Source organism: Tenrec ecaudatus, chromosome 10 (assembly GCF_050624435.1).
Source record: "Tenrec ecaudatus isolate mTenEca1 chromosome 10, mTenEca1.hap1, whole genome shotgun sequence".
In the NCBI taxonomy this organism is placed as follows: Eukaryota; Metazoa; Chordata; class Mammalia; order Afrosoricida; family Tenrecidae; genus Tenrec; species Tenrec ecaudatus.
The window spans coordinates 65164000-65187153 of NC_134539.1; the positions used below are offsets into that span (position 1 = coordinate 65164000).

At 41.7% G+C, this 23154-nt stretch overlaps 1 protein-coding gene across 3 annotated transcripts in view; it reads right to left on the minus strand.

Moving 5' to 3' along the window:
• The window catches only part of PCSK5 (proprotein convertase subtilisin/kexin type 5), a 516123-nt gene that overhangs the window by 6386 nt on the left and 486583 nt on the right, over nucleotides 1-23154 (minus strand). For all 3 annotated transcript variants that reach the window (XM_075560524.1, XM_075560523.1, XM_075560525.1), the window contains 2 exons: nucleotides 21159-21336; nucleotides 18694-18911 (listed from right to left, as the gene is read on the minus strand). In XM_075560524.1, the coding sequence (XP_075416639.1) occupies nucleotides 18694-18911; nucleotides 21159-21336 (396 nt within the window). The remainder of the gene's footprint in view (nucleotides 1-18693; nucleotides 18912-21158; nucleotides 21337-23154) is intronic.

Here is a 23154-nt window from a genome sequence, read left to right on the forward strand (position 1 = left end):
AGATAGGTTTATTATCCAGCCAGACAATGGTATAGATTCAATATTCTCTGCCAGTATCATACTTCAAAGGCACCAATTCTTCTTTGGTCTTCCTTGTTCATTGTCTAGCTTTTATATGCATATGCGGTGATTTAAAAAATACCGTGGTGTGGGTCAGGAGCACCTAAGTTCTCAAAGTGATATCTTTGCTTTTTAACCCTTTAGAGAGGTCTTTTCAGTAAGTTTGCCCAATGCAGCACCTGGTTTGAATTCTTGAGTGCTGAGTGTGGACACTAGCATAATACAATCCTAGAAATCTTCCATCTTTTCTCAGTTGGTCATGATGTTGCTTACTGGGCCATTTGTGAGAACTGGGGTTTTCTTTTCACTGGAGGTTGCAGTTGATATTCACCAGCAAATCTTTACATCTTTACTTGCAGCATGCAATTGGTGTTTTGTCAATTTTGGAGCCATGCTTTTTCTTCAGTGCCTTCAATGCAGCCTGGGTTTGGTTCTTGATCATATGCTACCTCCTGAAGTGATTGAGCATCAACTAGTTCTTTATGGGACAGTGACTCTGTGTATTGCTTCCATCGTCCCTAGATAATTCTTCTGTTATTTAGTGTTTTGCAAATGATTTGCATATTACAGGTTGTTAATGAGCCTTCCTCCAATCATGATGCCACAGTCTTCATTCTGTCCAGCTTCTTGGATTCATTACTCAGCATGCAGATTACTAAGTATGGTGAAAGAATAGAACCCGGCACATACCTTTCTTGATTTTAAGACGTTGAGCAAAACAATAGCATCCCCTTGTTCTGTGTGAATGATTTACTCTCGGTCTGTGGGTAGATGCTGTATGGTACAGTCACATGTTCTGGGATTCTCATTCTCCCGCAGTGTTAGCAATTGTTTGTTATAATCCACACAATTGAATTCCTCTGCACGGTCAATAGAACACAAGTAAACATCTTTCTGGTAGCCTCTGCTTTCAGTCAAGCTCCATCTGACATCAGCAATGGTGCATCTCTTGTTCCACGTCCTTTTCTGGATATGGCTTTAATTTCTCGCATTTCTCGATCAATATATTGTTTCATTAGATTTTGAGTAATCTTCAGCAAAATTTTACTTGTATGTGATATTAATATTATTGTTTGATAAGGTCCACATTTGTTTGGTCCTCTTTCTTTGGAATGGGCACAAATATAGATCTCTTCCAGTGGGTTGGCCAGATAGTTAACTACCAACTTTCTTGATATAGACTAATGAGTGCTTCCAGCACAACAAAGTTGTTGAAACGTTTCTTCTGGCACTCCGTCAATCCTGGAACTTTGTTTATTGCTAATACTTTCAGTGAAGCTTGAACGTCTTCTGTCAGTGCCATCAGATCTTGATCATATGCTATATCTTGAAATGGTTGAATGGCTACCAACTCTTTTGGGACATTGAATATGTGTATTTGTTTTATCTTATTATTATGCTCCCGTCCTTCAGTATTGTATTTTAAAGCTTGAGATTATTTTTCAGTTCTTTTAGCATGAGGAATGCCTTTTGTTCTCCCCTTTCTGCTTTCTAATTCTAAGTCTTTGCACATTGCATCATAATAATTTACTTTGTTTACTTGAGCTGTCTTTTGAAATTTTCTGTTCAGTTCTTTGACTCCATCATTTCTTCCACTTTCTTTAGCTGCTCTATGTGCAAGTGCAAGATTCAGTCTCTTCTGACCTCCACTTTCTTTCTTATCCATCTTCTTGGTGACCTTTCACTTTCTTTATATGTGATCTTCTTGATATTAGTCCACAACTTTTTCGGTCTTGGGTTGTTAGTATTCTGTGAATCAAATCTATTCTTGAGATTGTCTCTAAATTCACGTGGGATATGCTCAAGGTCATATTTTGGGCTCTCATGGGCTTGTTTTTATTTTCTTCCACTTCCGTTTGAGTTTATATATGAGTAATTTATGGTCTGTTCCATAGTCAGCCCTTGGCCTTGTTTGGGTTACTGATAGTGAGTTTCTCAACCTTCTCTTTCCACAGGTATAACCAATTTGATTTTTGTGCATTTCAACTTTCAAGGTTGTTTGTGTTATTTTAAAATGGTGTTTGCAAAACAACACCGAATGAGTTGTTAATAATAACACTAACAAATGAGTTGTTAGTTTTGCAAAATTCTATGATCTGATCTTGAGCATTATTTCTATCACCAGGGTCATATTTTATGAATACAAAACCTCCGTCTTTGTTTCCAACTTTTGCATTTGGACCATCAACAACTAATAATGCATCCGGATTGCATATTTGATCAACTTCAGGCTGAAGAAGTTGGTAGAATTTTTCAGTTTCTTCATTATTGACCTTAGTGGTTACTATGTAAATTTGATTAATAGCCATGATAACTGGTCTTCCCTGTAGATAAATGGGTGTTATTCGATCACAGACAGAATTGTACTTTGAGACAGATCTTGAGACATTCTCTTAGGCCATGGATAAGGCAATGCCATTCATCTTCAATCAGTTACTCCTGGTATTGTAAACCAGATGGTTTTCCAATTCAAAATGGCCAATACCAGTCCATTTCAGCTCACTAATGCCTAGAATATTAATCTTTATACAATCTATTTTACTTTTGATGACTTCCAGTTTTCCTAGATTCATACTTCATACATGCTAAGTTCTGATTATTAGTGGATATTTGGCAATTGTTTCTTTTCATGGTGAGTCATATCCCATCAGGGAATGCATGCCCCAAAGCTTTGGACACATCATCAGAAGGGACCAATCACTAGAGGAGGGCATTATGTCTGGTGAAGTAGAGGACCAGTAAGGGCAAGGGAGACCCTTGGTGAGAAGGATCATCCCAGTGGCCACAATGATGGACTCAAGCATATTGGGGAGTTTGAGCATGATGCAGGACTGGGCAATGTTCTGGCTGTATGTAAGACGCCATAGCTTGGCGTCAACTCAATAGCAGTTATCTGCCTAACTGGGAAACATTAGACTTGGAACTTTAAATGCTAGGGCTAAAAGGGGCCTTAACAGATTACATTGTCCAAAGGGACCTAATTTTGTTTGAGGGAAGGAGAGGGGCCACATGATAGATTTCTATGAAATTCTCTTGAAGACAACAAGTTTTCTTCTTAGAAATTTGGCATAGTAGTTGTTTATTTATCATTAAGTTGAATGAAAACTAAGGGCCAAATATGTGAAGAAAGTTATCCAAAGTTATAGAGGTAATAGTCAAGTCAAGATTAGTACTCTAGAGCACTTTTTACCACACTATTTACATTTGAAGGAGAGTTTGACCCTACAGACTGCTTCTTGAATAGGCAATGCGCCTCTCTCCTAATAAACACACCCCAACAATGACTGTACCACTCAATAGTCCCAGGTGGTATCCCACACAAGTACTAACCAGGCCCAACCCTGCTTAGCTTCTGAGATCAGAAAGAGCAATCAACGCTCATGGAAGCAGCAATCAAGAAATCAGACAAGGTATTGCATTGGGCATATCTGCTGCATCACACGACATCCTTAAAATGTTGAAGGGCAAGGATGTCACTTTGAGCATTAATGGGCCCCACCGAAGACAAGGTGTTTTCAGTCGCCTCATAATCATGTGAAAATTGGACAATGACTAAGGAAGACCGCAGTAGAATTGAGGCACCTGATTTGGGGTGTTGGTAGAGGACACTGAAAGTGACATTGGCTGCCAGAAGAACAAAAGCATTTGTTCTGCCTTGAAAGACGTGTAGCCAGAATTCTCCTTAGAAACAAGGATGGTGAGTGCGGTAGTTAGTTTATTGTGCCAACCTGGCCGATACACACATGTGGAATTAATTGAAGGGTGGAGAGATAAATAGTTTGGCAACCCTTGCCTCTCTTGTCTCTTGCTGTTTGATCATTGGACCAGTGTGCAGCTGCCTTGCTTGTTCTGTGCCTCGATTTGCAAGCTACACTATCCTGTGGGACACCTAACCCGTGGACTGTGTCACTGTAATTTCAGGTTCCTTCAAGACCTGCTTCACCACACCATTGGAATTTACATCTCTTGAGCTGGGGACTGTCAGCCCCTGTCATCTGGCTGACTGCTGGTGACCTGCCTTGCTGTTTGCTGCCTGTGCCCAGATAGCCTGAATTGCTCTACAGAGGACTACCTGGCAGCCTTCAAGACTTGAAGGACTGCCAGTGTCTCACAACTGTCTCACGGGAGTGAGTTGCACTGAGTCTTTTGTGCTGCTTTATAATTTAACTAACTGTTTATTTCTTATGTTATATAACTATCTATCTGTATAAATATATATAAAATTATTAGCAATCTTGTTTGGTCTCTCTAGAGAACCCTGTCTAACACAGTGAGATAACAGCTTATGTACTTAAGACATTTTCTCAGGGCAGACCAGTCCCCAGAAAAGGACTCCATGCTTGGTAAAGTGAAAGGGAAGTAAAAATGAACCTCCCAATGGGATACATTGATACAATGATTGCCACAATGGACTCAACCAGAGCAATTGCCAGGGCCATAGGACTTAGGACAGGGCAATGTTCCATCTGGTTGTACCCAGCATTGCTAGGAGTTGGAACTGATGCAAGGGCACCGATCAACAGTGACTGACCCAAGCATGTCCTTCTATGCAAATGGCACGGAAGAACTCTGAGGGAGTTGGAGGCTCTGGTACTTTAATTGAGAATTTCAGAGGAGAAGCAGGGACATAGATGAGTCCTGGAATATGCCTGGTATTGGGAATTGGAATTTGATATGTCTTGCAACAATAGAGTGGTTAGTTGAACTTGAAATATAACCATAAGCCCTGTCCTTCACACTAACTATAGAGTGAACTCAACTTTTCATATCTGATCGGTGAGCTCAATCATTTACAATTCCCCCCCCCTGTGGAAAATTTACTGAACAACTGCTTAAGGAATAAACCTTTATAACCTAACTGCCTTATAAATTAGGGGCTGCCTGTAATGATAATGATAGTGTAAGGGTTACCTGTTGGGTTGCGATCTGAAAGATGTGTAGTTCGAAACCACCAGGCACTCCATGGGAGAAAGACGGAGCTTTCTACTCCTGTAAAGAGTTACAGTCTCAGACACTCACAGGAGCAGTTCTACCCTGTCCTATAAGGTGGCTATGAATCACCATAGAGTTCATGGCAGTGAATTTAATTTGGGGTTTGGGAGTGATATAAGTTCTAAGCCACTTAAAATAAGCAAGCAAGCAAGCAAACAAACAAAGAAACAAATTTACCTCTAGCATCACAGAGAATTCTCTAAATATAGTGGCATATAATTGTAATTAAAAAAAAGATCTTGGCCTATTTCCTTCTTTTCTTCCTCTTTCCTAGTTTCTCTGCCCCCCACCCCACCCCTGCTTTCTTTCCTTCTTTCCCTCATTTTATTAGGTCTCCCCTACTCCACCACCCCAGATGTAGCTTAGGTGGCTTACTTTCATTTTCAAACAAACAAACAAACAAATAAATAAATAGAAACCAAGAATAGGAAAAACTAAAAGATGGAGAAAAAGGACAGTAATGCACGTAAGTCACAGATTTCTGCCGTAAGGTTGGTTACATTTCCAGATGAAGACCAGCAACAGTTTATCTTAGAGAATCTCCAAAGGCATTAACTCTCGCCTTTGGGTGTCAAGCCAGTGACTCCAGTCACAACTCCTCCATGACTGTACCCAGAATCTTTGCAAAATACACTTTGTTAATCCCTAAAAAGGCTTTCTCTTGTTTTATTGTTTTTTTAAGGCTTTCTCTTGTTTTCGATTCCATAGCTGGTGTCCATCATTCCTTCTAAGGACCACACGGGTTTTCAGATCTATAAAGACAGCTTTGGCATTTCCTTAAAATTCAGACATGTTCCCATCTGTGCTTCCTCAGACTGACCCTCTTGGCATGAGGTCAGCATCACCCAGCAGCCCCTGGGGTCTGTCCATGGACATCATTCATGCAGAAGGGGCAAGCTCAGGGACTCAGGAGGCTTCTGGTATTCAGCCCAGATTTGGAGTTCAAACAATTATATGGGAGGATAAATAAAAAGTTGAATATGTGAAGGCAGCAATGAGCTAATTATGGAGGAACTGGTTGCATGTAAGGCTGCACTGTAGGCTCAATGTGCTTTTATGCTTACTTGATTCCATTCTGAAATTATGGGACATCAAAAGTGAATGAAATAAAACTCTAGTTGGTAAATTGTTTATTCAGGTTTGCTACATTTATTTCTGGTTCTTTCGTGCATTCCCATTTTTCAGTATGACAATGAATGTTTTAAAAGGAAGAAATATGCCCTTAAATTTTGTAATCCATATGTTCCCAAACCAGTAAACCACATGAAGATTCACTAGCCAGCAAAGAATGCATCAAAAGGATGTGTCAGAGGACACAAGCATCACAGATGGAAAACGTTCATATTGGGTTTCACCTCCACCCATAATACGGGCCAATAGCAATGGTTAGAGGATCAACCCCCTCCCTTGCCCACCCTCCATCTGTGTTTCAGAGAAGGGTTCTCTGCAAATCACCACCTTAAGACTGAGGCAAGACATACAGATGTCCCTTTGTTTACCTGTGACAAGGTCACACTTGCTGTGCCCTCCAGTTGATAAAGGAGTAACAGAATTGCTTGTCCCACCAATCGATCAGAAACAAAGTACTTGTAACCAAATGTTGCTTAAGCTTCTCTCCTTCCCACAAGGCCCTGAACATTGCCCACACTCAGCCTGAGTCATCGTACTCCCCCCTTGAAGGACTCCGCCAGGGGAATGGGCCGCTCCTTTAAAAACCATTCCACTATCCATCGATGTCACCTGCTCTCCCAGTGCCTGCACACCTGGGTTATTCTAGCTTTGTTACCCTCCGTGTTTAAGAAAGAAAATGCCTGTCCCCTACTTCTTTGAAAAGCTTGCAAATTTATGATGTTGGTGTTCTTGCTAGTGTAGTCACCCCCACCCTCCACCCCTGCCAAGGTTACAATAACCCCTTTCCATTCTCTCTTTAAAAAAATGATTGTGAGTTGGGTGAAGGTTGATCAGTTTTACTTTAAACAATTCGCATATATTTTGCTTCATCTCATGCACTCCAATGTCCTCAATGCAACACAACTCATCCCCCCTCTCTTCTGTGCTTCCTACCTCTTTCCTCATTTTTCCTCATCCTTTCCATCCTATGCTTTGGGAAATGTTCCCCACCCATCCTTGACCTCAAATGGCCAAGTATTCTAAGGCATGTGCATCTCACTGGTGTTACTGTACCAGTCTACTGTTTGGTTGAAAGCTGATCCATGAGGCTGTGTGTAGTTCCAGAGCTGAAGGGTCACCAGAAACGAGAGTTTCAAAGGTTCCACCTATCTCTCTCAATCTGGCCACAAGGGCTGATCTCTTTTATGCTTTTGAGTTATAAAAGGAGTCCCACTAATGTCTCCAACTCTGTCTGGTACTTTTTAATTTTTAAATCCTTTTATTAGGGGCTTGTACAACTCTTATCAAAACCCATACACACATCCATTGTGTCAAGCACATTTGTACATTTGTGGCCTTCATCATTCTCAAAACATTTGCTTTCTGCTTGAGCCCTTGATATCAGCTCCTCATTTTACCCCCTCCCTTCCCGCTCCCCCCCCATAAACCCTTGATAATTTATAAATTATTATTATTTTGTCATATATTATACTGTCCCACATCTCCCTTCACCCACTTTTCTGTTTTCCATCCCCCAGGGAGGAGGTTATAGGTAGATCTTTGTAATCGGTTCTCCCTTTCTACTCCACCTTCCCTCCACCCTCTGGGTATCACCACTCTCACCACTGGTCCTAAAAAGATCATCTGTCCTGGATTTCCTGTGTTTCCAGTTCCTATCTGTACCAGTGTACATCCTCTGGACTAGCCGGATTTGTAAGGTGTAATAGGGATCATTATAGTGTGGGCAGGCAGTATTTTAGAAGTAGAAGAAAGTTGTATGTTTTATGGGTGCTACACTGCATCCTGACTGGCTCGTCACCTCCCTGTGAACCTTCTGTAAGGGGATGTCCAGGTGCCTACAGATGGGCTTTGGGTCCCCAATCTGCACTCCCCCTCATTCACAATGATAGGATTTTTTCCCACAATGATATGATATTTTGTTCTTTGATGCCTGATACCTGATCCCATCGACACCTCATGATCACACAGGCTGGTGTGCTTCTTCAATGTGGGCTTTGTTGCTTCGGAGCTAGATGGCTGCTTGTTTACTTTCAAGCCTTTAAGACCCCAGACACTATATCTTTTGATAGCCGGGCACCATCAGCTTTCTTCACCACATTTGCTTATGCACACATTTGTCTTCAGTGATCGTGTCAGGAAGATGAGCATCATGGAATGCCAGTTTAATAGAACAAAGTGTTCTTGCATTGAGAGAGTACTTCAGTGGAGGGCAAATGTTCATCTGCTGCCTTAATACTAAACCTATAAATATATGCACATAGATCTATTTCCCCACCATCATATAAAATATATTTATATATGTACATGTCTGTATTTAGACCTCTATAAATGTCCTTTGCTTCCTAGTTCTTTCCTCTATTTCCTTTAACTTTCTTCTTGTCCCAGTATCATGCTCCACCTTCATTTGGGTTTCAGTAATTCCTCTCAGTTACATTGCCCTTGATCAAGCCCTACCAGGCCTCTTACACCCTCCTCACCACTGATTATGGATCACTTGTTGTTCCCTTGTCCCTGGGTTGGCTAACACCACTTCATTTCCCCCATCTCCCCCTCTCTCATGTCCCCCTGGAACCATCAGTCCCGTTGTTTTCTCCTCCAGATTATTTTTCTAGCCTATCTTATCTAGATAAACCTGCAGAGATAATAATATGCACACCAAAAAAACAAGGCAGCAAAACAAAGCAGCAAAAGAAAACAAAACCACAACAAACCAATGACAAAAAAAGAAAAGCTTGTCAATAGTTGAAGGTTTGTTTGTTGACCTTTAGGAGTGTTTTCTGGTGGAGTCTGATGAGGTGCCACATCCTGGCCCCAAAGTCGATTTTTGGTATTCCCTTGGGACTTCCTTGCTCTGTTCCCCTTGCTGTTCTGTTGCCCTTACTTTTGCCTCTTTTAGTGTTGCCCTTAGTGTTTCCTCAGTGTAGTAGGGTCAGATCGGGCACATTTCCCATGCTGTGTCCCCAGTGTTGTCCCCTGTAGGGGCAATGGGTCAGTGAGGGATGTCGTGCCTTTTAGTGGGGCTGGCCATATGGTCCTCTCTGTGCCTTGGCTACTCTGAGAAGGCATACCGTCCTCAAGGCTACACTCTCTCTTCCTCCCCTTTCATTTGCTCCCATGTGCTCTGATCCAAAATGTCCCTCTCCCCGAATGGTAGCTTCAGTGCTGTCCTATGAAGTAAATTCTTCTGAGGGGAGAGAGGACTGTCCAAGTAGTTAGGATTGGGACTGGCCCCTCAGACCTCTCTACTGGTTCTCTGCTTCATGCTGGTATGTTGCATTCACATCTTGGAGCACTGGGTTGAAGTCTGGTGCCTCTTTTCCTGTGGTGATATAAACAATACCATCCCCTTGGGTAGGTTAGTGTCTTGTTACCCTGCTACCCATTTTTCTTTTAAAAAATTTTTCCTTTTCCCAATCCTTTTTAGTACTCCTGGATTAGTCTGGCCCCTGACATACTACCGTGACCTCACTCCAGGAAAGTTTGTATACAGTAGCTTTTTCCCTATACCCCTTTTGCATTTTTTAAAGCTTACCTCAATGGACTCATGTTGTTCTTGTCCTTTTGTGCTTGACTTACTTCACTTAGAATAATTTCCTCCAGTTCTTCCCATGTGGTGATATGCATCCTGCATTCATCATTGCCTTTTAGCGATGCGAAGTACTCCATTGTATGTATATACCACAGTTTTTTAATCTATTTGTCTGTTGATAGAAATTTGGTTGTTTCATCTCCTTGAAATTGTGAACTGTGTTGTGATGAACGTTGGAGCACAGGTGTCTGGCCATGGTTTGTTTCTTTCCCTTCTGGGTATATGCCTAGGAGGGGAATTGCTGGTAGCTCAATTTCCATCTGTTTTAGATATCGCCAAATCGATTTCCATAGTGGCTGTATATACCTACAGGTCCACCAGCAGTGGATGAGAGTTCCTATATCCCCACAGCCCCTCCAACCCTTGTTGCTTTCTGATGTTTTGAATTGGGCTATCTTTGAGGGTGTTAGGTGGTATCTCATAGTTGTTTTAATTTCCATTTCTCTTATGGCTCAGGATCACGAACATTTTCTCATATGTTTATTGGCCATTTGGCTTTCTGCCCCTGTGAAATTTCTGTTCAGGTCCTTTGTTCACCTCTTCAGTGGGCAATTAGTTTTTTTCTTTTTGGAAGCTAGCAGAGTATTATAGATTTTAATAATAAGGCCTTTGTCTGATGTGTCATTGCTAAAGATGTTTTCTCTTTTCTTACTCTCTTGGTGAATTCTTTAGATATACACAGGTGTTTTATCTTCAGTATATCCCACTTGTCAATTTGTGCCTCCCCTGTGTTTGTGTCCTTCCATATTCTTGATAACCTATGTATCCCCTGCATCAAAGGCCTCAGGTTGCTCCCAACTCCCTCATTTATGGCCCTAATAGTTTGGTCTGTGATCCACCTTGAGTTTATTCTTGTGCATGGAGTGAGATAAGGGTCTTGCTTCATTTTTCTGCAGATAGATATCCATTTTTTCCAGCACCACGTGTTGAAGAAGGCATCTGCTTCCCATTTGATATTTCTTGGGCCCTTATCAAAGATCAGCTGTCTGTATGCTGATGTTTTTATTTTGGGGTTTTCAGTTATTTTCCATTGGTCTGAGTATCTTCATTATACCTTTCTTATTTTCCCTCTCTTGAATCTTATTTATATTATTTCTTTTCTTTTGCTATTAGTAGGATTGTCCTGTTGACTCTGCTCTATTTGTAAATGTTGTGCCAGTACATTAATCATACTTCTCTCTTCATTTTTCAGATGTGCATGTATTACTATGAAACGTCCTCTGATAACTGCCTTTGCTGTGTCACATAAGTTTTGGTATGTCATGTTTTCATTATCATTGGTTTCTAGAAATTTCCTAATTTCATCTCTGATCTGGGCCAGTGTGCACTCCTTTTGCAATAGAGAGTTATTCATCCTCCAATTGTTTGCTCTTGTTTTCTTCATCTTCCTTTTGTTGATTTCCAGTCTTATGGCACAGTGGTCAAAGAGAGAGGTCTGTATGATATCAATGTTCTTAAATTTGTATAGATTCGCCTTATGCCCCAGCATCTTGTCTATCTTCAAATATGTACCACATGGACTTGAAAAGAATGCGAATTCTTTTGTATTTGGATGAAAAGCTCTGTAAATATCATGTCAAATTGTCTAATTGTAGTGTTGAGGTCTCTATCCTCCTTGTTGAGTCTTTTCCCTGTGATCTATCCTTCTCGGAGAGTAGTGTATTGAAGTCACCTACTATAATTGTTGTGGATATGATTTCTTTTTTCATCTTTTGGAGTGTTTGGTTGACGTATTCAGCGGGTCTCTCGTTCAGGGAACATATGTTCACAATTCTTAGAGGTACTTTGTCTACCGTTCCCTTGAGCATTATTTAGTGTCCTCCCTTATCTCTTTTTATTGTTTGCACTTGGAGGTCAATTTTATCCAAGATTAGGATTGCAACCCCTGCTTTTTTTTTACTTTCTGTTTGCTTGGTATGCCTTTCTCCAGACTTTGATTCTCAGCCTACTTTTGTCTGTAGTCTTGAGATGTGTCTCCTGGAGGCAGCAGATTGATGGGTTGTGTTTTCTAGGCCAGTCTGCTAGCCTCCCTCTTTTAATGCCGAGTTCAGTCCATTGATATTCAAGGTTGTTACATCCATCTGTGGACTCTGTGCTGTGATCTTATACCTTTTGTGTTGGGTATTGTCCACCTCCCTTTCTTATCAGTGTTTTGTCCATGTGTGTGATTCATTCTTGCCTTCTTTCCACCCTTACGCCAATGTTATCTCAGAGGCTGTTTTCTTGTTGTTACCCTCTGGGTGGGGTTGTTCTATGTGGCAGTCTCTTATTTATGCTTAGTGAGTGCTCTTCTTCTGCCCATGCTGTGTTGACAAGGATCTTTTGTAGGGCTTGGTTTCTTCTAATGTGTTCTTTAACTTTTTCTTTGTCTGGGAAGGCTGTTACTTCTCCATCTATCTTGATCGATAATTTGGCTGGGTAGAGTATTCTTGGGTTTGCGTTATTTTCCTTCAGTCTTTGGAATATGTTACTCCACACTCTCCTCTTCTTCATAGTGTCTGCAGATAGGTCTGAGCATATTCTTATTTGGGAACCTTTATATGTGATTGCTTGTTTTTCCCTAGCTGCTCTCATGATTTTCTCTTTTTCCTAGGAGACAGTTTAACTATTATGGGCCCTGGTGTCCTTTTCTTGGGATTCAGTCTATCTGATGTTCTTTCAGCCTCCTGAATGGTTGCCTGGTTTTCACTCATTAAGCTGGGGAAGTTTTCCTCCAAGAATTCTCTCACTATTGTTGCAGATGACTTCTTTGTGTGTCTTCCTCCAGTAATCCAATTATTCCGATGTTGTTCCTCTTCATAGCATCAGACCCAGCTCTTAGGTTTTCTTCAGCTTCTATCATGGTCTTATTAGATTTTTGTTCATGTTTATTAAAGTCTGCTTAGCTGTCTTCTAGCTCACTGGTGAGGTTCTCTGCCTCCTCCAGTTGATTGGCAAAGTCCGTGAGTCTGCTATTGGTTTTTGTTATCTCATCCCTAAGCTCTTGTAAATCCCTTTGGTGTATGGACTTTATTTCTTCTATTATTTCATCATTTTCTATATTGTTTCCCTTATTTCCTGTATTATTCCAAGCAGGATTCTGAAAATTTTTTTCTGTGGCAAATCAATGTCTGCTTCGATACACATTGTTAGGTTCCGGATATCTTCTGCCATTGCCTTTTGTTCTTCTGTTTTATCGTTGAGGTCATTGGGGCTGATCGCTCTTTGTGTCACATTGTTTTAGAGGAGCCAGGTGCCATCTTCCAGGAAGTCAAAGAGCACTGACTCTCTTTGGGCAACTCATAGGAAATCTTTGAACTACCTACAGCTAATTTCACTATGGAATTGGTCTACTACTTTATCCTCCTTTGGCTTCACTCTTTCCTTAGTTGACCAGTATTCTGTTATTTGGAGGGCAAGTTGGATGGTCCTCTCAGGGAACAATAGTTGGGTTGTTTGGACCCATGAGGATGGTTCTGTACTGGGTGATCTCACAAGAAGCCTTAATGGTGTGACCCACGGCAGCTTGGGGCACCACAGAGGGCATGCAGAGGTGCCTGCTGCAACAGAAGTACCACAGAAGCCTGGTGGGTTGCCCACTTTGATGTAGAGCACCTCAAATTGTGGGCAGAATTTCCCTAGTCAAGTAGATTGCTGCAGAGGTTGGGCAGAGGTTCCCACAGCAGTGTGGAATGTTGCAAGTGTTGGCCATGTGAGGCACTGTGACAGGTGGGAGAAAATTCACTGAGTCACGTGGGACCACAGAAGATGGTTAGGAGCTCTCCCAGCCACACAGGCAGGACTTCTCAGCCAAGTGTCAGGCAATGTAGAATGCAGGCTCTACCCAGTACTTTTTAATGTGATCCCTTTCCAAGCAGTTGGTCATGCTAGCTGGTAACTGTCTAGTTCATTTGGTCTCCAGGTTCATGGAGACTGACGGTGGGTTTCAGGTGCCCTTGAATGAACTGTTTCTGTGTCTTTTTTATTTTCTTCTCTCTTTTTTCCTCCAGACAGACAGACAAACCAAGAGTTGCACCTTAGATGCTCACTTATGTACTTTTCTGACACCAGTAGCTTTTCAATAAAGTAGGATCATTTATGCCAGTAGTTTTCAACCTGCAGGTTGCAACCACGTTAGGGGTCGAACAACCCTTTCACAGGGGTCGTCGGATTCATAACAATAGCAAAATTACAGTTACGAAGTAGCAACAAAAATAATTTTATGGTTGGGGGGTCACCACAACATGAGGAATGGTATTAAAGAGCCATGGCGTTAGGAAGGTTGAAAACCACTGATCTATGTGGACTGTTTTGCCAATGATCTATGTGGTGTCCCTTGAACCCTCACACCCATCAACTCATTCCCTCAAGATATTTGTGTCTAAGAAGTTCTCATAACTTTTCCATCTGCTGTATGCTCTATCACATTCATGGATACAGTTGAAACAAAGATAAATATCCATGTAAAAACATCCTCTGTCAAATCTATTTAAATGTGGGAATGTATTCTATCTCCCTCCCACATCCACTCATCCTGCATGTCTAGCCTTTCCTTTACTCAGATGACTAGTATTACAAGAGTGTGTATATGACAGAATCCACTTCTGTTGCTTTTAACTCTTGAATTATCCCCAGTGTCTTCCCTGCCACCATCAGTTTGGGGCCAGTCTCCCTCTTATGTATATTCCCTTCCCTTCATCCAACTTCACAGATATCTGCCATCTAGTCAGTGACTTGCCCTCCTTTCCCCTCCCACTTCTGATAACCAGCAAAGACCATTTCCTCCTCTTCTTCATAAACAAAATTTCCCCCTATCAAAGTATCTACATTCTTTTGAAGCTGTAAGATTATGAGTTCTAGCTTCACAGGAGGAGGCTGTAAAAAACCTCAGGATAACTTGAAGACATGCCCAAACATGCCCAGTGATCCCGTTAGTACCTTCTCAGAGAAACTGGCGTAATAAAGTTTTATGACTGGGAATTCTTAAAATCATCATCACCAATCTATCGGGGGCATCTCAAATTCAAAGAGAAATAGTTAAGGTTGTTGAAAACTGCTTACAACATCATGAATGTTTTATCAAATCCTCACACAGATCCTTAAAAAGTTAGTGGTGTCTTGCTTTGGTTAGATCATGTGAAGTGACATAATTTTACCACATTACTTTGCCAAATGTCCCCATGGTACTGCCGTGCTCACTGCACAGAACTACTACTACTGCTAGTAGTCACTGAGTCAGTTCTGGCTTATGGTAAGCCATGTGTCTCAGAGTGGAATTACATCCTATGAGGTTTTCAACGACTGATTTTGTTGGAAGTAGATCACCAAAGCTTTCTTCTAAAATGCCCCTGGGTGGATTTGAACCTTTACTCTTTCAGCTGGCAACCAAAATACACTGATTGCACCACCCAGAGTTTTCTCCTTTTAGCTAAGAGTAATTTAATATTTATGCAATTGAGTGCAACTCTAAGTCAATAAAAGTAGTTCATAAGCACTGTTTCCAAGTTGGGAACTGTGCTAAGGCTGAATATATAAATGTTAGATACGTTACTTTTTGCCTTTGAGGACCTCAGTCTAAAGAAGAAGACTACTAATAAGTAAACAGCTATAAAATGGTCCTTTGGAATGTAGGGACTCTGTCTCATTCACTGTGGCACTGATATTATCTGGATTTCCATGTAGAGGATATGTTTGTTGAATGAAAAAATGGTTGTATGAATGAATGCACATGGGACACAGAATGGAGGGCTTAGGAACGACTTTCTGCAAGAAGTCTAATGGACCAGAAAGAGGAGGCAGGCAGAGTACACTGGAGAGAGCAGTCTGGAAAGAAGGCAAGGTAGAATCAGTACCTTGGTATCTTATTATGCCTCATTAGAAGATGAGAGAAGAGGTTGTCAGAGATAAAGCGGAATATGAAGTCTCCCGGGGAAGACCTTCACATGCAATGCTAAGACTCTACTAAAAAATCAGCAGAATTATTGTAAGCATCAATCTGACATGTGTCATACATAAAGAGCAAACTGAGAGCCTAAGAGAAGATTAGTTAACTATAGAGTAATTAATACTAGAGACTTGGAGCCAATGGTGAACAATTTGAGCAAGGAATGGTAAGAGCTTGAACTGAGGCAGTGGTATTGACAGACCAAGAGAGGGGAGATGGAGTTAGAGGAGATTTAAAGACAGAGTTGACAATAATGGGAGACTGATTGAATAGAGCTAAAGGGAAGGGACGAGTAAAGCATGATGACCAGTTTTCTATCCTAAGCAGCTGGGTATGTGATGTGGATCATTCATCAAGATGCAGAAGCACAGAAGAGTGGCCTGGAAATTGGGTGGGGTGGGCTGAGAATAATGAGCTTACTTTATCTGGTGAGCATCAAAGTAAAGATGTTTACCAGGAGCTCCGGGGAGCCATTTAGGAAAGTACATACGGGAGCATCAAGACACAAGGGATCGTGGAAGACACCCAAGATCTGGGGATGGCTAGAGTCACATGTGTACAGTGCTTGGGATGAAGTTATTGTCTAAATGTTTTTAGGGGAGTATTCAAGAAGGTCAACTAGAAATCAAGGCTGCTGAATGTCTCCTCCTAGGGTTGGGAAAGCTGATTTCTCATCTTGTTTACCTCGCTCCTTAGAGTTTCTATGTAACCAGTTGTCCTGCTCTGAGTGAATCATTTCAGAAGACAAAGGGAGCTAGATTAGCAGCAAGCTTTCATCGGTTGTTTCATTCAAAAGTCGTACAGACAAAAACCATAACAAATCAAAACTCAAGCCTGAAAAACAGCTAACACCCCCACCCACGGGCATTTGGATTAACAGAATGAGGCTGGCAATAATACTTTTAATCCTTTAGTAATAACATGAAAAAAACCATACCAACGTTCAGGTTCTGACATGGCCTTTTTAACTGCAAACATAATGAAATGACAGTTGAAATATAAAAAGAGCACAGCAAAAATGAAATATTTGGACTAAAAAATAAGATGAACTTGATTATTCCTCAAAAAGTTAAGGATAGAGCTGTAAGGGCCTCCAATACAATTCCGTTTTAATAACATTTTTTTAAAGGTTAAGAATTACTGTATAATCCAATTCCACACCAAAGAATCGAAAATAGTTGTTCAAACAAAAACTTGTACGTGAATATTTATAGTAACACTACTCACGATAGCCAAAAGATGGAAATAATAAAAATGTCTGTAATGGATGAGTGAATCAGCAAATTGTGGTATATACCTATAATGGAATATATACTTATAACGGAATATGTTCAGCCATAAAAGAGAATAAAGTACTGATGCATGTTTATAAGGTGAATGAATCTCAAAAACATTGTGCTAAATTTTAAAAGCCAGACACAAAAGGTCATATGTTGTACAACTTCATTTATATAAAAGATCAAGGTCAGATAAATCCATAGAAAGAGAAAGAAATCAGCCCATCATGTTTTAATCATTTAATTAGTTTAGATGAATGGTGTTTGGTAGGGGGGTATTTCTGTTCTTCTTTCAAAAATTATCTTAGCTATCGCAAACCCCTCTTCCATGTAAATGCCATCATCATTCTTGCTTCATTTAAAAAATCATTTGGAGACTGCTTGGCATTGCATTGAATGTGTACTTGAGTGGGAAGCCCTATATTTCTGATCCTGAACCATCATTGACATCTTTTAAAAGGCGACTAAAATCTTTCCCCACTGTATGTCTTTGCTCTTTAGCTTATGTCTCATTTTCTTTCTGTGTATTCTAGAAGCAATATTGGCCCCTTTGGAGGCCCAGATGCGGAAGCACAGAAGAGTGGCCTGGAAACTGGGCGGGGTGGGCTGGGAATAATGAGTTTGCTTTATCTGGTGAGCATCAAAGTAAAGATGTTTACCAGGAAATTCATCAGGAGCTCTGGTGAATTGGAGCCATTCAATAGCCAACAAGCATGTCACAAGCTCTTTTATGCCTCAGTTTCCTTTGTCCATGTTTGTCCTCTTCCTAGTGAATAATGCTCTCATGAACTCTCAGCTTAGCTTGAATAGTATCTCTTGGTGTAACGAGTCTTAGTCCTTCCAGAAGCTTTCTCCCTCCTTTTCCTTGATTCTGTGATATACCCTTTTATCAAAGCACTTTTTATGTATGTTCATTATATTTAAACATGCCCACCTGTCCTACAAACAATGAGTCCTTCAAGTGTAGAGATTCTGACATATTCATGTATCTCCATGGTGCCCAGTCTACAGTGTAACACATTGGAAATGCTTGTTGGCTATGAAAAAATGGATGCAGAAATAAAAAAGAAACAAATATGAATCTTTTGGCAAACTGGAAAATGTTGGCTATTATTTGGGGTTGCATTAATTTGAAGAAATTCTGGGCTCGATAAGTAGGAACACAACACTTGCTGCCCTCACATTGATCCTAAGGCTGTGTGCCTCTGTGGGACTGAACAGGACTGCTTGTTAGGCTTCTGAGACGGCAAATCTGCACGAGGGCAGACAGTCTCATCTTTTTTTCCCTTGGAGAAGCTAGTGGATTCGAACTGCCAACCTTGGGGATAGAGGCCCAGTGCTTAACTCACTGTAACAGAAGCACTCCTGACAAATATGTATTTTTTGGGGGGGATATTGGGAGATTTGGGCAGAAATCTTATGGTTGAAATAGTGAAAATATATATTTCAATGGCAGATTTTAAGTTCAACAGATAGAGAAAAGAAGATGGAGCAGGTGGAAAACCCTGGGTGGAGAAGAATATGCAGAGGCAGGAGATGCAGGAGCAGTCTAGATGTGAGGAAACCTGCAGAAGCTAATAGAGAACCGAGGGTACTGACAGTGGAGGTAGCCAGCCGCTGAGGCTTGGGCGTGAGAAGGGCCTGCAAAGACGAGGAGAAAGGGGAAAGGCCTCATTCTCATTTGTCCATCCACACATCCTAAAAGATAGCCGCACCCTCACCTTTGCACTTATCGCAGGCTGGATGGCATCTCTCACAGGTCTGGGTGCTCTGAGCTGCGTAGTAATGCTCTGGGCAGGTGCGGAGGCACTTTCCCTTGGAGCGGAGCAGGAAGAAAAAGGTATCGCAGGACTGGCAGTCCACAGACCTTGGGCCCCGGCATGTCTTACAGCTCTTGTTGCACCTCTCACACTTCCCGGTGGAATTTTCTGCATAATATCTGAAATCAAGGAGGAAGCAAACAATGTTTATGAAGCTTTGCTCTTTAAGCTACGGTGGTAGAAGAAACATGGTTAGTCAGATGCTCATGTACAAGTTGGGTGATTTTTATTTATTCCCGCACTTTAGTCATTAGATTCATTAATAAGTTTAATAACAAATACGAGGAGGTAACCCCCCCAAACAAAACAAAACCCTGGAATATATTTTCAAAACTATGTATTTAAATTGTTTTGCAAAACAAACATCGCCTTCTAAGCATTCTCCATTACGCTGAATACATTTGTCAAATCTGTGATTCATTCTTGGAAACATTTCTCAAAGTCATCTGTTTGGATGGCTGACAGAACCTCCCTCATTTTCTTTTTCGTCATCTCTTCTATGCCATCAAATCACTGTCCTTTCCTGTCCCTCTGCATTTGAGGAAACAAGAAGAAGTCACACGGAGTGAGCCCAGGTGAGTAAGGTGCACGAGACAAGAGCGGCCTGCTGATTTTTGCTAAAAACTGGTGCACTGAGATGGCAGCATGAAGAGATGCATTGTCGTGGTGGCAAAAACCAGTCCCTCACCTGTCACAAATCAGACCTTTTTTGTGGCACACTGTCATGCGATCTTTTCAGAACCTCTAACTAGAAAGTTTAATTCACAGTCCGACTGGTGGAATGAACTCCAAATGCACTATGAGTCAACATTTTTGTCCATTTGGGAAGTTGATGGATGTTCAGAACAAGGTTTGTCATCAATCGACATTTCACCTTTTTTGAAATGGGGAAACCACTTGTATCCTTAATTTTTTCCCATAGTGTTGTCCTTATAAACTGTGGTCAACATCACAACAGTTGCGGTAGCATTTTCCCCAAATCGGAAACAAAAGTTCACAGCCTCATGCCATTCTTTTAAATTGACCCTCACAAAAAAACGAGTTTGAGCAAAACTGTTTTTGAGAATAAATTCACTGTGACCCCAGAGAATGTTTCCAGGTGATGTCACTGGGTGCACTAACTCAGAGCAAGTTGCTTCATGTTGGCTTAGTGGGGGAAATTTGTACTACCAAAGCTCTGCTCCGCCCAGCACATTTCCATTTCTTGGTGGGGGGGTACCCTCTCATATATTGATTCTTGGTTGTGTGTAAATTGAGCATTATACTGCCTCCCCTATGGTGTTCAAGGAGTCGTTTTCATTACATTCCCATCAAGACCGAGCATCCATCACTCATAGTAGAACTAAGCCAACTAGAGTCTAGTTGATTCCAAATCAGGTAACCCACAAGTCACTGAATGCACTGAGTAAGCCTTCAAGGCTAAATATAGTACACACACACACACACACACACACACACACACACACACACACACACACCTGAGTACGTCAGGCAGTGAATGCTGGAATAAAGAACAGTAGAAGTGTCTAATTGGTAGGAAACCAATAAAGACACCCAAAGTCACACCAAGGTGTTTCAAGAGAGACTTTCAACTTGGGTCTGGAAACTCTCAAGGCCCTAAATGACTGGTTGGGAAGGAATTGTGGACAATAGGACTGTTACCTATCCTTTTTCTGGGGATGTCTGGTGGAGAGGGGTGGGGAAGAACTCAGTTAAACCCCCTTTCAAATGTGTTCATAACCAGACCTCCTAAAAACACATAGATAATTTTTTCTAGCAGAAGATTGACAGAGAATCTTATCTCTGGGAAGCTTTTAGAAGGGTATCCCTGGCCGGGCTAGATTGAGCATTGCAAATAGACTTGGAATTTGTGGATTTATGGGAGCATGACTGGTTGTAGAATGGATGGGCTATACATGGAGACATGTAATTGAAATGGTTCCCTTATGCACAACGTGAACCTCACATGTCAAATCCACATCAGAATAATCCTAACAGAAAAGAGGCCACCCTGAAGGTCTTGGCATCTCCAGGGAGGGGTGTTCTCCCCATGCCTTAGGACTGTGCTTTGAATTATTTGTGATGTTTGGCCCTAGGTTGTGAGTCTGACTTAACAATTGACTATTCGTGTTGTTGCCCTGGACCTCTTGGCCTCTCCTATTTCTCTCCTGTGACTCTGGCATCCTTCAGAGACCCTTGAGCCTGAGCTGACCTTCATCTTAGATCCTTACTTCAAAAGAAACTTCAAAGTGGTGCTATATGTGCGCTGAGTCTAAGTCTATGCACCTGGAAACTTGGCTAACAGTGATGTGTGGAGTAGCAGAGGGATGAAAGGAGATGGGGGGGGGGATGGGTGGAGCACTTACCCTTCCCTGCACGAGTCCAGGCACTCTTTCCCCAGCTGGAACCAGCCGGGTCGGCAGGCCTGACACTGCATGCTGTGACCCCCTTCACACGTCCGACAGGAGCGGTGGCATGGGGCACACCGGTGGTTGTCCTCATCAGCATAGTACCCCTCAGGGCAGTCCTCCACACATGTCATGTCTGCAAAAGAGCATGTCTTGGCATCCATCATGCCATGTGTCCCCCATGCCATGCTCCCCACCATGTATCAGGGCCGAGAGGTACAGGAGGATGAGACAATGCCCCCCTAGGAGGATGGATATGCTGACGAAGTTAAAATGAACATCTAAGAAGTAGAATTGACCACAGAGATGAAGAACAAAACAGAACTACCAGTCTAGGAAGTTGAGCTGGAAGTTCACCCAGGGTCTACCAAGCCAGGAGAACACATTCTAGGCATGCGTTTGGGGCTGCCCCAGGGGCAGCATAAATCAAAAGTCCGTTGAAAATAAATAATCCAGAATTGCCTGGCTTATAAGGGGGTATCCTCCCCCCAAACAGATCCCCCCCAGAGCTATGTATTTAATTTTTTTTTTACACAACTACCTCATCACCTTCAAAGTACTCTCCATTACACTTAATACATTTGTCAAATCTGCAACATTTTGCAAACTCATCTGTTTGGATGGCTGACAGCACCTCCCTCATTTTTTTCACCTCTTCTGTGTATTCAGATCACTGACCTTTCATGTCCCTCTTCATTCGTGGAAACACAAAGAGGTCTCATGGAGCAAGGTCAGGTGAGTCAGGTGCGTGGGGCGAGATAGGCATGCTGTTTTTGCCAAAAAATGTCCCACTGAGATGGCTGCATGAGCAGGTGCATCAGCATGGCAAGTGCACCTGTCTGCCACAAATCAGGCCTTTTGTGTCACACACTATTATGCAATCTCTCCAGAACCTCTACATACAAAGCCTTATTAACCATCTGACCTGGTGGAATGAACTCCAAATGCACTACGAATAGGTTGATATTTTCGTCCGTTCAGGAAGTAAATGGATGTCCACAATGAGATTTGTCATCAATTGACATTTCACCTTTTTTAAAAATAAGAAAACCACTTGTACACTTGAGTTTTTCCCATAGTGCTGTCCTTGTAAGTGCGTTCAATATCATAACAGTTTCTGCGGCATTTTCCACAATCAGGAAACAACATTCCATAGCCACACACTCTTCTCTTAATTGGCCATCACAAAAAAATGAGGTTTGAATGAAACTGCTTTTATGAAGAAATTCACTGCAACCAGCGAGATTATTCCCAGGTGATGCCTCTGTATGCACTATCTCAGAGTGAATTGTGGGAAAAATGTGTACTATGAAAGCACTGCCCAGTGGAGCTGTTTTCCATTTTTGGGGGGAGGGGGTACCCCCTCATATATGATGACATGATACCACACTTCAAATATGAATACATTCACTCTAGGATAAGATTTAGAGCCCAAATCCAGCTGTGTTATCTACAATGTGGGGGTCTATAACTTTAAATTACATTGAAGAGAAACATAACAAACACATTCTTTGATTCTTTAGATGCACGCAGGAACAGAGACAACATTTCCACCATGTCAGGAGGCAATGGGACAAGGAGACCCTGTGCTAGCCCTGCCTTTACTAAATTAGACGATCATCCCAAATCCTAGCTCCATAAAGTCAGAAGACTGAGTTGAGCCACTCAGCCCCCAACCACCCAATCTCTCATGTACCAAGCCCAGATGAGGACAAGGATTCTTGTTTTTTCTTCTTCAGCAACACTAAAACTAGAAGGTGACGTTAGATTTGTTAGAAGGTAAAAATAATAAGAGATCTTCTTGCATAATGGTTTAGCCTGTGTGGCTTCGAGACAGCTACCTACTCAGTTTCTGCTTCACCTTGCAGGATGGAAGCCGGCTCCTCCTGAATTATTAATACGAACACCTGGTTGGCTATAGACCAGAGGCCAGTTTGTCTCCAAAGCTCCATGT